The 15695-nt window shown below is 47.8% G+C and overlaps 1 protein-coding gene across 5 annotated transcripts; it reads left to right on the forward strand.

The window, feature by feature from the left end:
• The first annotated feature begins 4622 nt into the window (after window positions 1-4622).
• Window positions 4623-13876, forward strand: Gjb1 (gap junction protein, beta 1). Of its 5 annotated transcripts, XM_030251227.1 has the most exons (3): window positions 5519-5606; window positions 11752-12089; window positions 12399-13876. In XM_030251227.1, exon 3 carries the CDS (start codon window positions 12415-12417, stop codon window positions 13264-13266), a length of 852 nt encoding a protein of 283 aa, XP_030107087.1. In that variant the 5' UTR covers window positions 5519-5606; window positions 11752-12089; window positions 12399-12414; the 3' UTR covers window positions 13267-13876. The 5 variants fall into 5 exon arrangements, with proteins under 5 accessions (NP_001289425.1, NP_032150.2, XP_030107087.1 ...); NM_001302496.1 differs by lacking the exons at window positions 5519-5606; window positions 11752-12089 and adding an exon at window positions 4623-4659; NM_008124.3 differs by lacking the exon at window positions 11752-12089 and having other exon boundaries at window positions 5482-5606.
• The last annotated feature ends 1819 nt before the right edge of the window (window positions 13877-15695 follow it).

A 15695-nucleotide genomic window follows, 5' to 3' on the forward strand; every position in this document is an offset into this window, starting at 1 on the left:
GAGCTGCCACATGGTTCCCAAGTATCCCACTCAAATAATCAGGCTTGGCAGCAAGCATCTCTACCCACGGAGTCATCTCTCGAGCTCCCCATTTCTCTATTTTTCACTTGACTATCTGATCTGGCCAATAGATGTGAAACTCTCTGGAATCTTTTGCAAGCATCGTCTTTTTATCCAGTTATCAGTCATCAATGAAATATAGTAACATGCTTCAAATCTTCATGAATGCAGGAACAGGGGCAAATGAATTCCACACTGGAAAGGGCAGCTATCATTCTGTGAAGGCCCTCACCCATAGCAATGTGTCATCATGGAGAAGGACCTCACTAGACTTTACTGCTGGCTGGAGGAATGTGCCTTTCTGACACATGGATCTGGGTTTAAGAGATGTCTTGCAACTAAGCTTTGATGAGGACTGAAACAACTTTATTTTTCTTTCCTGTTTGCATTGACCAGCTTTCTGTCACTGTGACAAAATAATAATACCAAGTCCAAACCATCCTCTAAGATGTCCTTAGAGCAAAAGATGTACAGTGGTCAAGGTCAAGTCACCTGGGACATTCTGTTGGTACAGTTTGTGTTCTTCCTGGGGCAAGGTTGAGACTGATGTACTTTTAGAGAATGGAGCTTAATGGAAGTTAGCTCTCTGAGGAAATGTCCCTGAAGGTGATACTGAACCCCTTACCTTTTCCTGTTCCTTTTACTTCCCAGGTACCAAGAGGTGAACAGCTTTGCCCTATCATGTTCAGTGGCTTTCTCCTCCTCTCAGGCCCACCAACCCTAGACCTAAACTCAGAGCCAAAATAAACCTTTCCATCTTATCAGTTGATTATCTTGTGTATTTAGTCACAGTGATGAAAATCTGACTAACACAGTTCTCTAGCAAACCTCTAGAAAAACACTGATAATTGCCTCTAGCTGGCCTCTTTCCTAAGAATATGAGTTTCTGGTCCACAGATTCATCCATGTATTTATGTAGCCTTTTGAGAGGGTTTGTAAATAAGTAAAAAAGCAAACAAGTAAACAAACAAACAAACAAACAAACAAACAGCAATAGCGATTAGGACACAGCCACTTCTATCTTCCCAAGCAGCCCTCACTGGGAATGCCCAGTATCCCTTCATCCTGGCCTGAGCTGGGTACTATTGAAATGGTGTGCAGATTTTCTGGGTTAACCATCTCCCTTATGCCCTGGGACCTACTTAGGAAAATTTTGCCTATGTGTATTGAAAGCTGTCATTTGTATTGAAAACTGTCCCTTGACTCCTGTCTCATTGACCAAAGTCACCCAAAATGGCTCATTTTGTTCCGTAATGAAGCTCAGGGACATCCAGATGATGGACTCCACATGTGAGACCGTGCGTCTGCCTGCCATCTGAGCCTGCTGTTGCTAAGGCAGCCAGTCATGCTCCGGTGATGGCATGAGCAGATCTCTCTCACCAGGCTTGCTAATATTGTTTATGAAGCCTGGGGCTCTGAACTAGAAGTGTTGCTGGTCAAATATACCCTATATAACGTGATCAGTTTTCTCCATTCTTTGTCCCAGTCTCAGGTAGAATAGGAATGATGTGCCCTTGTCTGGGCTGACAATGGAGCTGTGCTGGAGACAGCATGCTTATTTTCTTCAGGGCCTCTTACCTTGTATGAGAGACAGTCTAACAGGGAGCACCTTAAGTAGATTCTGGGAAATCAACAGGCTGATGTAAAATGCTTAAATGTTGCTCCCAAACATTCATTATGAGACGAAAGCCTGCTGAGGAGTCAAGGTAGCCGCTGCATTCAGCTGCTTAGTGGGAGCTGATAGACAAATTCTCTGCTGCAGCAACTCTGCTCCTCCCCTCTCTCTTTTCCCTGATGGCCTTTCAGCCTCTACTGCTCAGCAACTCTGTAAGGAAATGAGCAGAATGGTAAACAGGCCTCTGACAAGTTGATTCCCATAGCAGTATCTTTTGAGATATTTTACTTTTGATCCACCCCACCCCCCTTTTTTGTTTACTATCTTTTCTACTCTTGGACTTCCCATGGCCTGAACTCCGAGTCTCTTGAAGAAGCCCCGCCAGCTCTTCCAGGAACCCTGAGTGTGCTGATAATTGACCTGGAGGTTCCTTCCTGGAGTTCTGCTTGCTAACTTGCTTGCATGCTCGTCTAACAGGTCTGCCCACGGTTCCTTAAACACATCTCACAGCTTCCTGTCACCTGAAATGTCCAGCCAGCCCCTCTGTGTTCTGTAATGAGACAAGTACAGTTCTGCCTCTTGAGAAATCTACACCTAGGAGCTATTCCCTGGCTGTTAGTCACTCTGCCTAGTTCACCCCCGGCCCCCTTTCAGCTTCTTACTCGCATTCTCTTGTATAGTTTTCTTTGGTGTTTTTTTTTTTTTTTTTTTTTTTTTTTTTTTGTCTCTTTGGTTGTTTGGTTTTGCTTTGTTTTGTTTTGGAGACAGGGTCTCCCTGTATAACTCTGATAGGCCTGGATATCACTTATAGATTCACTCATGATTCTTCTGCCTCCATTTCTCAAAAACAGATATCTATAAGCATGCATCTCCATGCATGGCTCTCTTCCTTTCTTTCCCTCTTCCTCTTTTCTTCTCTTTCGTTCTTTCCTTCTTTTTTTTCAATTTATTTTATTGCCAAGCATGGTGGCACCCACTTTTAAGCCCAGCATTTGTGAGCCAGAGGTAGATGGATCTGAGTTCGAGGATAGACTGGGCTACAGAGTGAGTTCCAGGACAGCCAGGGCTATACAGAGAAACCCTGTCTTGAGAAACAAAACAAGAAGGATTAATTTCATTTTAATTTATATTTATTATGTATTTATGTATCTATCCATCTTGTGTATTGGTGCTTTGTCTGCATGTATGTCTGTACCATGTCTGGTACCTGTAGAGGCTGAAAGAAGGCATCAGATCTCTCTTGGGACTGGAGTCACAAACCACCACGAGAGTGCTAGGAATTAAGCCTTAGAGTCATCTCTCTGGCCCCAATTTATTATTAATTTTTACTAATGTGCATGTGTCTAAGAAGTGTTTGTCATATATGCCTAGATGTCAGATAGTTATGAGCCACCCAGTGGAGGTAATGGAAGCCAAATGTAGGTCTTGTGAAAGAGTAGCAATTGAGCTATCTCTCCAGCCCCTTATGCCAGTGATGATGATGACGATGACTAAGATGATGACAATAACAATGATTGATTCACTGGCATTTTGCCTGCATGTCTCTGTGAAGAATATGAGTTTCTGGTGCCCATGGAGGTCAGAAAAAGGCACTGGATCCTCTGGAACTAGAATTACAGATGTTTGTTAGCTGCAATGTGGGTGCTGGAATCAAACTCAGGTTCTCTGGAAGAGTATCCAGTGGTCTTAACCGCTGAGCCATCTTTCCTGCGCCATATGCTAACTCCTAATGGGAACTGCAGAGCTCATCAACTCTGGTGTAGTGCTGATACCAGCAAGTTCTGGAGCTGGAGTGTCTGAATTCAAATCCAGCTTTGTTACTTACTAGCTGAGAGCCCTTAGATGTGTTACTTAACCTCTCTGGTGCCTTAACTCCTCAGATAACATAGGAATATTAATAGTGCCTACTTCATAGAATGACTTTGGGGCTCAAAATAATACTTGTAAAACACTTTGGACACTGCTATTCAGGCATTAAGTACTTGAGAAATGAGGAGCACTAGTCCTCTCCATCCACTCCAAGCTGTACTGAGCAAGAATCACTAAGAATCAAAACATGCCCCTGGGAGACCTGCTCATTCTGAGCAGGGAGGATGGGGGTAGTGGATCTTGCGGGGGGTGGGGGGTGGGGGGAGAGGAAGGCAGGAGGAGGCAGAGGCTGGGGGAGGTGAGGGAGGAGAAACTGCTCTTGAGATGTAATATATGAGAGAAAAAATTAAAAAAAAAGAACCATGACATTTATTACCTGACTCCTTCCCTGGGAATTCTTGCATGGTGTCATATACCAACTTTTGCAGACACTCACTAAAGGAATCCCCTATCTGACTTGAAAGGCTGCCAGTGCTCTGAAACTCTTGGCTGACTGGCTGGTGGCTCCTTGCTGTCCCACAGGCATGCTTTGTTCATTCCTGTTCTACGCCTTTGCTCACACAGTTCTTCCTCTTTGGAATTCTAGCTCTCCCTTCCTTCCTCCACCCATCTTTTCCCTTCTATGCTCAAACCTTGCCTCCTCTAAGAAACTTTCCCTGACTATACCTTCCTCCTCCTCCTTCTCCTCCTCTTCCTTCTTCTTGTCTTTTGAGACAGGGTTTCTCTGTGTAGCCCTGGCTGTCCTGGATGAATGGAACTCACTTTGTAGGCCAGGTAGCCTGCCTCTGCTTCACGAATGCTGGGACTAAAGATACGGGCCACCACACCTGATCCTATAACAGTTTCTTCTCTTCCCCTTTGAACTCCTTCACAGTCTGAAGCAGATTCATGTGCCTGAATACACAAAGCAATCACTTTTGTTCTGGCTGTGTATTCTCAAAAGATTGTTCAATTCCGTTAGTTTGTTGATGTGCGGAGTGTTGGACATTCAACCCAAGGCTAAATACTTATACACTAAGCCACACCTCCAGACCAATAAACTCTTTTAAGAGTCAGCATGTTCTTTCTTCCTCTGTCCCCCTGACCCCAGCACGGAGCTCTATGCTGGCTTCCCAGTAAGTATCCAGTAAAGGCTTATCTGCTGACTTATCTGGCATAACTCAGACTTGGCCGAGGGAATCTGAGGCCCTGGCTCGGTTTGTGGCAGTGAGATCAAGGAGATGGCAGTAGACCCGCTCTGCTGGCTTCACTTGTTTCTTCAGTGGTCCAGGTTGCAAAATGAGCAGGGTCCTCAGGTGAGCCTTCAGTGTGGAGACCTTGAAACTAGATGGATCCTTCAGTTAATGGTTGACATTCTGTTTACCTAAATGATTGCCAAGAGTTCCTGCTTATATCTGACAGATCAACTGCCTTAGCCCTAAGAGTAGAAGATAATTTCTAAGAAGGTTTTATGATTCTGGGATACAACTAGAATTACTGCAGTCTATCTCCAGCGATTAAGTACAAGGAGAGTAAGCAAATGATAGCCTGGTATTGCTCTGTAGCTAGGGAACAAGACCATCTCCCACTTTGACCTCAGGTGTTTTTGTCCTCTCAATTGTCCCTAGTTTTTAGAGGCTGGGATCTAGAGAAGATAGCATGCAGCATGGGACTCCTCTGTGCTGCTTGCCCACAAAGTGGGTCTACTGAAGGCCAAGAGTTGGGCATAGCTGGAATGTATTAAGCAGCCAGGTCTAGTTCAGTACCCCACATAGGCCCAGCATGGCATTTTAGTGACAAATGATGCTTCTTTTCCTCTGGGACAGGGCAAGAACTCCAGATCCAAATCCATTGGGACCTCAGGGATCAATCTTGTTTAATGATTGTGTGTGGAACGGGGGGTGGGGCTGGTTAATGTTTCTCTGCTTCCTCTTGGGCTGTGGGCCATGTCAAGCTCCGGTCCTGGGCTTGTTGTCCCTCCCCTGGGTTGGGCTTTGACAGTACCTAGTGGCACTGAGCAGACACGCCTGCATACATTCCCTGGGAAAAGGCAGTTGCAACCAGGTGTGGCAGTGCCAGGGAGGTGAGGAGTTTGGGAGCTGAGGGAGGGGGCTGTGGTGCGCTGCTATGGTGCTGAAAAGAGGCCTGGGTCTTCCCTTGACTTCAGCATTCAGCCATTTAGGGCTTTTCTGTGCTTCCCTCTGATGTCCACCTGCCAGGTGACCTGCCTGCTTGGATTCTCTCTTCAGCCTCCAACTCTCACCTTCTTTCAGACTCCAAGTTCCTTCTCTTCTCGTTCTTTTTCCTCAGCCAAAGATTCTTCTCATGTCCATGGGGGTCAGACTCCCAGGAAGGCAGACTTGAAGAACTCTCAACATAAGGTGACTAAGGTTGCCTTCCTGAGATACTTTTTGGCATGTGGGGGTGGGGTGGGGAGGGTTCCATGAAACTGTCAAGACAATGCCAGATGCTGCTTTCTTTTCTTGATTATAAGGTAAAGCAGGCATGTACCCAAGAGGATGGGGGAACATGCCTTTCCATTTGCTTGAGGGGAGCAGGCAGGCTCAAGATGAACTTAGGGTAACTGATGGTTAGAAGATGTATTGGAAAGATGGCTCCCAGCTGTTAAAAAGTCATTCCAGCCGGGTGTGGTGGCTCATGCTTTTAATCCCAGCACCGGGGAGGCAGAGGCAGGCAGATTTCTGAGTTCGAGGCCAGCCTGGTCTACAAAGTGAGTTCCAGGACAGCCAGGGCTACACAGAGAAATTCTGTCTAAAAAAAAACAAAACAACAACAACAACAAAAGTCATTCCAGCTGTCAAGAGTGGCATAACAGAACCCACAGACTTAGAATATTAGAGGAGGAAAGGAGAATATACACAAAAGGGTTTGTTTTATTTCTTTATTTTATTATTTATTTGAGACAGGGTCTCATTATGTAGCCTTAACTGTCCTGGAACTTGCTATAAAAACCAGGCTGGCTTCAAGTCAGAGATCCTCTTACCTCTATCTCCTGAATGAGACAGGGGATTAAAAGAATGTACAAACTAGCCCAACCACAAAAGAAGTTTTATTTTATTTTATTTTATTTTATTTTATTTTATTTTGAGTTATGAGATAGGGTTTCTCTGTGTAGATTTCGCTGCTCTGGAACTCTGTAGACCAGGCTGGCCTCGAATTCACAGAGCTCCACCTGCCTCTGCCTCGCAAGTGCTGGGATCCCACTGCCTGGCTACAAAGACGTTTTAATGGGCAGAAACCATTGGTAAGGAACCAATATGCTTTGCAATCTGAGTTTTAGCACATGTTTACCAGATGTGTGATAAGGTACAGCATTTTCCAGACATATGCAAGGTGGCCTATGTCTGTAATCCCAGTACTCGGAAGTCTTGAGACAAGAGGTGTGTGAAATCCAGACTAACCTGGCTACATGTGTGAATTAAGGTTGTCCGGAGGATGACAGCTCATGAACATGTAGGTCCTGATAGACAGGAGGCATTCTATAAATGGTGGCTGTCACACTGAGCCCAAGCAACACTAGCAAGGGATGTGGATGATGGAGGAGCAAGTAGCAATAATCCCGGTGATGATAAGAGAATGAGTATCAGCCGAAGCCGGATGAAGAGGCCCTGGCAGGGAGAGGGAGAGAGAAAAGTGAATCCATCAGACTGGTCATGGGAAGCAAGCCTGGCTACAGCAGATGGATGACAGGGTGGAAACAAAGCCAGTACTTGAGATACTGTAGCATCGCAGGGTGGAGGCAAGGAGATAGCAAGGGAAGAGAAAGCACCAGGTGATATTGGCTTCAACCACCACAACCTGATCAAAACCTCCAAAGGAAGTTTCTAAGAAAGCCCCATATCCCTTCCTGACCATAGGTGGCCTGAGAGTCAGGAATGGCACACAGAGTTTGGGTTGGGGTTTTTTTCTCTTTTTATTTTTGTTTGTTTTTGATCAGGATCTTATATAGCTCAGTCTGGCCTCAAACCTACTTTGTAGCTGAGGGTGACTTTGAACCCCTGATCCTCATGCTCCCACCTCCAGAAAGCAAATACATGCCCTACCACTTCTGGGCACCCAGGGCTTCATGTTACTAATGAGGCAAGCACTCTACCAACTGAGGCAGATCCTCAACCCTGGTGTTGGGCCTGAGTAACCTCATCTAGCCCCAACAGGGCCTTGTTGCCCAAACCCACAGAACACAAAGATTCGAAAGCAGTTGGAAGGAATGACAGGGTAGGAAGGAAGGCCCGGGTGATGACAGGACCATATGTGCACATATATGCCAACTTGCACAGGAGTACAGCTTTGTTGAGTTGTGTGTCCTGTCTCCGAACAAATGCTCCTTTAAAAATAAGCAGCGATCAAAAGCAGTGCTCTGTTCAAAGGCTTTGAGGAAAATCATTTTGGAATTTGATTCTGTTAGTTGGCAGCAGAGCAACTGTCTGTGAAATCTGTTAGTGAACCTCTCTGAGCCTCAACTTCCTGGTCTGAAAAATGGAGATAACATTATAGAACTGTTGGTGATGTCCTATTTTGGTACTATGCTCAAGTGCTGTGCAAACCTGAACTCAGAGCTTGTCACAACCTCAGAAACCCTGTCTAATTAAACACAGAAACAAAGTATGCCTGGTGCAACCCAAGCCATATCAATAGCTGGACTTTAACCTAAAGTCAGGGAAACGGTTTGGATTTCAAAATCAGGTCACTTCCCTGAATGTTTTGAAAGTGTGCCCTTGAGCTATTGGTGTTGACATAGACAAAGCAAAACTTGAATCCCAGTGCCCACACAAGGGCTCTCAGAGACCCTAAAGGGAGCTACTGGCTGTGGCCCAGAAAACACAAGAAAGAGGCAGAGAACTTCTTCGAAGGACCTAGAAACTTACGGTTGGTCAGGATGGTATATGGGGCACCTCGAAGGGGAAAAGAGAGAACACCTTTGAAGTTCATGAGAACATCCTGAGGAAAGGAAAATGGACCGAATCTGGAGGTCAGAGAAACCCTGGGAAGAAAGAGAAAGGAAGCGTCAAAGTGCCTCAATCCTGAGCAAACGGGGAAAGACAAGTGGTAACTCTCTCAGGTGCCATAGAAGTTATGGAAAGAAGATGGGCTTTCCCACCAACCTTACCTCTCTCAAAGCCCATCATGCGTGCTAACTGCATGACCCTCAGGAATGACCTTTTTTGTTGTTTCTTTTCTCTTTTTCTTTTCTTTTTTTTTTTGACAAAGTCTGTGTAGCCTTGGCTGCCCTGGAACTAGTTCTGTAGACCAGGCTGGCTGGCCTCAAACTCATAGATCCTCCTGCCTCTGCCTCCTGAGTACTGCGATTAAAGGCATGTGCCACCACTACTTGGCAGGGATGACCTTTCTTTTCGCCTCAGTTTCCTCCTCAGTGACAGGAGGCAAACAAACAAAAACAACTAACACCCTCTCTCCCTAGGTTGTTCTTTAATTTTTTTCCCTTTTATTTATTGTTAGCGCATCTGTGTGTGTATTTATAATGTGTACGTGTGTCAGTGTTGGAGCACATCAGGGTCATGCAGTACATGTGGAAATCAGAGGACAACTTTCAGGAGTTGGTTTTCTCCTCGGGTCATCAGGCTTGCATGACGAGTGTTTTTGCCTGCTGAGTCATCTCAATGTCCCCCACCCCCACCCCTCCTTAGGCTCACAGAGGAGACTACATATTCAAGGGCTTGGCACAGTCCAGTATACACTTGGCAAATGCTTATTCTGCAGGAGTTGTTTTTTTATTACATTTGTGTGTGTGTGTGTGTGTGTGTGCGCGCGCGCGCGCGCGCGTGCATGTGAGCTCGCGCATGTGTACGTAGAGTTAGAGAACAACTTATGGAAGTCAATTCCCTCCTTCCACCATGTGAATTCTGGTATCAGACTCGGGTCATCAGTCTTAACAGCAAGCACCCTTGCCTGTTGAGCCACCTTGCTACCCCAGGTTACACACAAAGCAAGTCCCCAACTGTGACCCAAAGGCCAAGTCCAGTTTGTGAAGCCTAATATAGCTCATTGGCAAAATCATCATTTTCTTCCTTATTCCCTCCTTTCATTCTTTCTTTTTTTCTTATTCTTTTTCTTTTTAAGAGGGAGGGGTTGAAACAGGGTCTCTCCGTGTTGCACTAGCTATCCTGGAACTCACGCTGTAGACCAGGCAGACCTCGAACTCTGGAGATCTTGCTTGCCTCTGATTCTGCAGTGCTAGAGATAAAGGTGTGCAGCACTACAACTGGCTTTTTTTATTTTTTATTTTTTATTTTTTGAGACAGGGGAAGGAGGTCTCACTTTGTAGCCCTTGTTGGTCCAGAACGCACTATATGTACCAGGCTGCCCTTGAACTCAAAGCAATTTGCCTGTCCTTGCCTCCCCAAGTGGTGAGATTAAAGATGTTTGTCACCATGCCTGACAGTGCCTTAAAAAACAACAACAACAACAATAAAAACTAATGAAGAAACATCATTTAGAGATGTGACTTATGTCCTGTAGCCTGCACCCTCTTCCTCTGACTGCTATATTTTTCTGATTGAACCTCACTAAGTCACACAAACTGGTCTAGAACTTTTATCTGTGTGTGTGCGCGTGCGCCCAAGACCTCTCCTTTCTCTCCCCACTACTGTGTGGTTAACCTAGAGTGTCTGCCATACAACAGACAGCTCAGTTGCTGCTGCCCTGGCCCCCATGTCAAGTGCGGGTGCGGCACAGGGTCAAATGTAACCCAGGTTGACCTTGAAATCATGTAGCTGAGGCTGCCCCTGGCTTCTTGACCCCTCACTTTCCAAATGCTGAGATTACAAGTGTACATCAGCGTGCCTGCTCTGGGTCTAAAATTTCTGCGCTCAAGTGAGCCTGCTGCTTTAACCACCCTGCCCCAGCCAGCCGGGATACAGGTGTGTGCCATCTGCCCTGATCTCCTGTTGCTTTCCTCTCAGTCTCAATTATTTCCCATGCCTATTTCACTGCCCCTTTCCTCTCCAACCAAGAGAGCCATCCAGAAATGCGTAGAAAGCTTCTTGTGCGCCCACCACCCTGTTGTAGCGGTGCCTACTTGGGTAAGGGAGAAAATGCATTGCATTCTGCTGCTTTTCTGTAGGTTCAGGCTTATGGCGCTCTGCTCTCATCCAGCTGCTGCTAGCAAACCTCTTTTCAATTTCAATGGCTGAAGTGGTGGGAGGTGGGGAGAGGCTTTCTTTGTCTGCCTAAGGGAAAGAGGAGAATTTCCTCCCCAGAGTCACTGGCATGCTCATAAGCAGGAGATTACAACGCACTTGACATGGGGGCCAGGGCAGCAGCAACTGAGCTGTCTGTTGTATGGCAGACACTCTAGGTTAACCACACAGTAGTGGGGAGAGAAAGGAGAGGTCTTGGGCTTGGCAGATCATTTGGCTGCCTAAGGCAGCATTGTTTCCTCTTCCAGAGATGGCTCTCTTAACCCCTTGATCACCTGCTGGAGCAGGTATCTTCATTGGCTCCCAGTGCAACCCTGGGTATGGTATGGTCCCATTAACAGATGAGCAGGCAGGCTCATCAAAAGTCAGTAACTAACCCAAGGTCACTTTAGGTAAAGAATCAGATATAAACAGAAGCTACGTAACCCTTACATAATACATCATCCAACCAACCTGCTACTTTCCTGGTGGCTTTATCACTATCTCCCTGGCTTAGTCTCACCAGGTGCCCACCTGCTAAGCCCCTGGAGAGGGCCCCTTTCCTACAGCCTACGAAGAGATGAAGAGATACTCATAGCTCGCTCGATTTGGACCGTGCTCACAGCTAGACAGCTTCCTTGATTTTTGTGTTGTAAAATACAAAGTGACATCAAATTAGCTGTCTTTTCTTTTTTTTTAATGGCTAGCTCTTTCTTCATCGGCAAAAGCACAAGAAGTCTGCTGCTGTAAGAGTCAGGTCTGCTGTTTCAGACTCTTTTGTGCTTCGTCATTTTTAGCCATGGTGACTTTGAGTGGATAACAGGATTGTTAAATGGCTCAAAAGAAAGAATGCCTGGGGAAATGATTAGTAAAGTTCCTAGCTTGATAAACTCGGTACCCTGGTTTCCTCTCTTCTGGCTCATCCATACCTGGAAAGGGACCTACCCCTAGAAAACCTGCTGCTGACCCCGTTTCTGGTAGAATATAGGGGAAGGCCTTAGTCCAGAGGACCCTGATTCCCTGGGGTCCTGGCTTACTTGCACCTGTCTGTGTTCTATCTCCCTCCCCCAGAGCCATTATTCTGGTGGGGCCATGGGGCGGGTGCGGCGATGGACCGGGCGGGCACAGAACAGGTGGGTGCAGGCTGGGTGTCCGGCGCTGGGACACAAGTGCTCTGTGTGTAGGGTGGGCGGAAGTCAGGGCGTTTGATCTGAATTCTAAAGGGTGTTGTTCAGCGCCCCACAAAGGTCCCATTGTACAGACACTGGGTATAAAGCAGCATATGACTCTCTAGCACCGGGAGGCGATGAATTGGGACGCAGGCGCGACCACAGGGACCACTCCCCCTACACAGACATGAGACCATAGGGGAGCTGTCTGGGTGGCCTCAAGGATAGGCGCTCCCCGAGGTAACCGGGCTATCTGGGTTTGCCATAAGTCAGGTGTAAAGGAGCTGGGGCGGGGTGGTGGTGGTGGTGCACGAAGAACAGGCTAATAGCAGAACAAGATAGGCCTGGTGAAGAAAGGGACTCAAGAGGAGCGAATGCTGGATGTATGTGAAGAAAGGGGATGGAGCTCAGAGAGGTTAAGTCAAGTGAAGGAGCAATGATCATCCTTCCTTGCCCTTAGAAGAGATGGGGGCAGGGGAGGCAGCATGACTATGCCCAGCTTCCTGCCCTGACCTTTTGACGGCTTGCTTCCTGCCTCTTGTTTCACAGGTGTGAATGAGGCAGGATGAACTGGACAGGTCTATACACCTTGCTCAGTGGCGTGAATCGGCACTCTACAGCCATTGGCCGAGTATGGCTGTCTGTCATCTTCATCTTCAGAATCATGGTGCTGGTGGTGGCTGCTGAGAGCGTGTGGGGGGATGAGAAGTCCTCTTTCATCTGTAACACCCTCCAGCCGGGCTGCAACAGCGTCTGCTATGACCATTTTTTCCCCATCTCCCACGTGCGCCTATGGTCCCTGCAGCTTATCTTGGTTTCCACCCCAGCTCTCCTCGTGGCAATGCACGTAGCTCACCAACAGCACATAGAAAAGAAAATGCTACGGCTTGAGGGGCATGGGGACCCCCTTCACCTGGAAGAGGTAAAGAGACACAAGGTGCACATCTCAGGGACACTGTGGTGGACCTATGTCATCAGTGTGGTGTTCCGGCTGCTGTTCGAGGCTGTCTTCATGTATGTCTTCTATCTGCTCTACCCCGGCTATGCCATGGTGCGGCTGGTCAAGTGTGAAGCCTTCCCCTGCCCCAACACAGTGGACTGCTTCGTGTCCCGCCCCACCGAGAAAACCGTCTTCACTGTCTTTATGCTCGCAGCCTCCGGCATCTGCATTATCCTCAACGTGGCGGAGGTGGTGTACCTCATCATCCGGGCCTGTGCCCGCCGTGCTCAGCGCCGCTCCAATCCGCCCTCCCGCAAGGGCTCGGGCTTCGGCCACCGCCTCTCACCTGAATACAAGCAGAATGAGATCAACAAGCTGCTGAGCGAGCAGGATGGCTCTCTGAAAGACATACTGCGCCGCAGCCCTGGCACAGGGGCCGGGCTCGCTGAAAAGAGCGACCGATGCTCAGCCTGCTGATGCCAGTACCAGGCAACCTCCCATCCCACCCCTCCCTCACCCTGCCCAGACCTGCCCCTCCTTCTCCTATGCCGGTGAGCAGGCTTCTGCCTGATAGGGATTATTACTCCATCAAACCTTCCCTCCCTTCCTACTCCCCTTCCTCAGAGAGCCTTCTGTCAAAGACCTGGCCGGCTGGGGAGTGGGGAGCCACTTCTACAACAGGGCTCAAGGTTATTAATGGTGTGGGCAATTCTTTCTGCCTATACCCTTTCCTCTTCCCTCTCCCTGAAACGAGGGATGAGATGTTCTGAAGGTGTTTCCAATTAGGAAACTAATCTTAACCCCCATGCTGTCTGGTACCCCACTTTGGGAGTCATGTCGGTGGGGAGGGATGTGGGCAAGCAGAGTGGAGGAGGGGCTCTGCCTTGTGGATGGAGAAGGGATGGGAGCTTGCCTTGCTGCCTGCCACGGGGGAGAAGAGGACACATCTAGGGTGAGGGAGTTATGGAGAGAGAAGCAGGCAGATAAATCGGAGTGGGGATTGGTCAGGGCTGCCCCCAGTCCCCAGTTCCCAAGGCCCCTCTCTCTGCAAGTGTTACACATTAAACAGGATTTTACAGTAAATGAAGAGGTGTTTTGAGTGTTGAAGTTTTTTCTCTGGAACCCTCCTCTGTGGCCTCCCCCAGGATAAGCTGGCCTTGGTTGGCATTTTGCTGATCAGGAAAAGAAAAGGGCAGAGGGAAGAGTGACTTGAAGCTGCAAACAGGAGCCTGGCAAAGCCACCATCTGAGCCTCCTCTCCCGCTTTTCCTTGCTCTGCTTTGATTGGTCATTTACTTATGTCTTTCCCATTGTTTATCGTCCGTCTATGGGTAGCTAATTCACATCCGTCCTTCCTTTGATTTTAAAAATAAATGACAGCCTCTTCTGGAGAGACAGAGAAAATGCTAGAGAAATTTCTAAGGAGAGAGAGAGAGGGAGGGAGGGAGGGAGGGACGGAGGGAGGGAGGGAGGGAGATAGAGAGGAGAGAGAGAGAGAGAGAGAGAGAGAGAGAGAGAGAGAGACTGACTGACACTTTCCCTGGCTACCTCAGCTAGGCTCTTCCCTATACTGACATCACTGTCCATCTCCTCCCTGGGTATTCAGCATCTGATGCCCCTGACTTCTCTCCCTCCTCTGTATAGGACCCCAAATTCCATCTGCCTCCCCAGTCCACCTCCCTTGGTACACTCTGTACTTGATCTTAGCCAAAAGGCCGAGAAACGATCATTGGTACTCTCTGAACACTCGACTCCCCAGGACTCTGCCACACAACCAGCAGCCGTCCAGCCAGCCCCCACCCCCACCCCTACCCCTGTGTATCAGCTACTGGAGGAAAAGTCCCAGGCTTGGGACTTGACAAAGCAGAGTCCAGGCCTAGCTGTGTCACTTGTTTGCAAGGTGTGCCCTTTCCCAAGCCTTTCTCCCTGTGTGTAAACATGGGCTGGCCTAGCACCTCTCCCAGCTCCCTCCTACACTTGTCTGTGGTTCTAGAGGACCCCTCCCCAGCTCTACAGAGCCTTCCCCAACTGACACTACCCACACAAAGTGCCTCAGGGTCCAAGTCCCACCCTCCAGCAAGTTTTCCCTCTCAGCCATCCCACCTCTGAGCTGGACAGAGCACTATCCCCACCCCATCTCAGAGTCTGTGGAGGAAATGTACCAGAAATGAAGAAAATCAGGTGTGTTTCATCAGAATCGTTTTCCCGCTGGAATAACTTTTTTTCCTTTCTGAGAGAAAGCATAAAATAAAAGAGAGAAAACAAGTTGGGTGTAATGGTACCTGAGTTAAAAGCCTAAGCTACATAGTTCTAAGGCAGCTTGGGGCATACAATGTGAGACCCAGCCTCAGCAACAACAAGCCACTCCTTTACTGTGAGAAATTTCCTTTCTTCTTAGACATGGACATCACACTCTGTCAGAGAAGAGGTTCTTATGTGACTGACAGTGGGCTGCAAAGTCCTTTTCCTGTGGAAATCCATCCCTGCCTTCCCACACCAAGCATAGACCATCTCCTCTTTGTTCTCAAGAGAAAGATTTCCTGTTTCGAAATTTCATCCTGGGACCTGGGGTGTAGCTCAGTTCATAAGTAGAGTGGGTTCCTAATTGCCCTGGATTCCACCCCAGCACCCCAATTAATTAACCCTAGTCCTTGAGGGAGCCTTGTACCCTCTCCCAAGTGCTGGCCATCTCAGAAATCTACTTGTCTTCAAAGATTACAATTCCAAGCCTTTAATCTTGGCACTTGAGAAGCAGAAGGAGGAACATTTCTATGAGTTCAAGGCTAGCCCAGTCTATGTTGAGAGTTTCAGAATAGCTAGGGCTAGATAGAGAGAACCTGTCCACCCCCCCACCCCACCCACCCCCCCACACACACACAAAAGAAGACTCCAATTCCAGATCAAAAT

This window comes from Mus musculus, chromosome X (assembly GCF_000001635.26).
Source record: "Mus musculus strain C57BL/6J chromosome X, GRCm38.p6 C57BL/6J".
Lineage (NCBI taxonomy): Eukaryota > Metazoa > Chordata > Mammalia > Rodentia > Muridae > Mus > Mus musculus.

Bases quoted from the DNA above. Each gene is read 5' to 3' on its own strand.
- Gjb1 (NM_001302496.1), top strand. From the start codon at position 12,415: ATGAACTGGACAGGTCTATACACCTTGCTCAGTGGCGTGAATCGGCAC.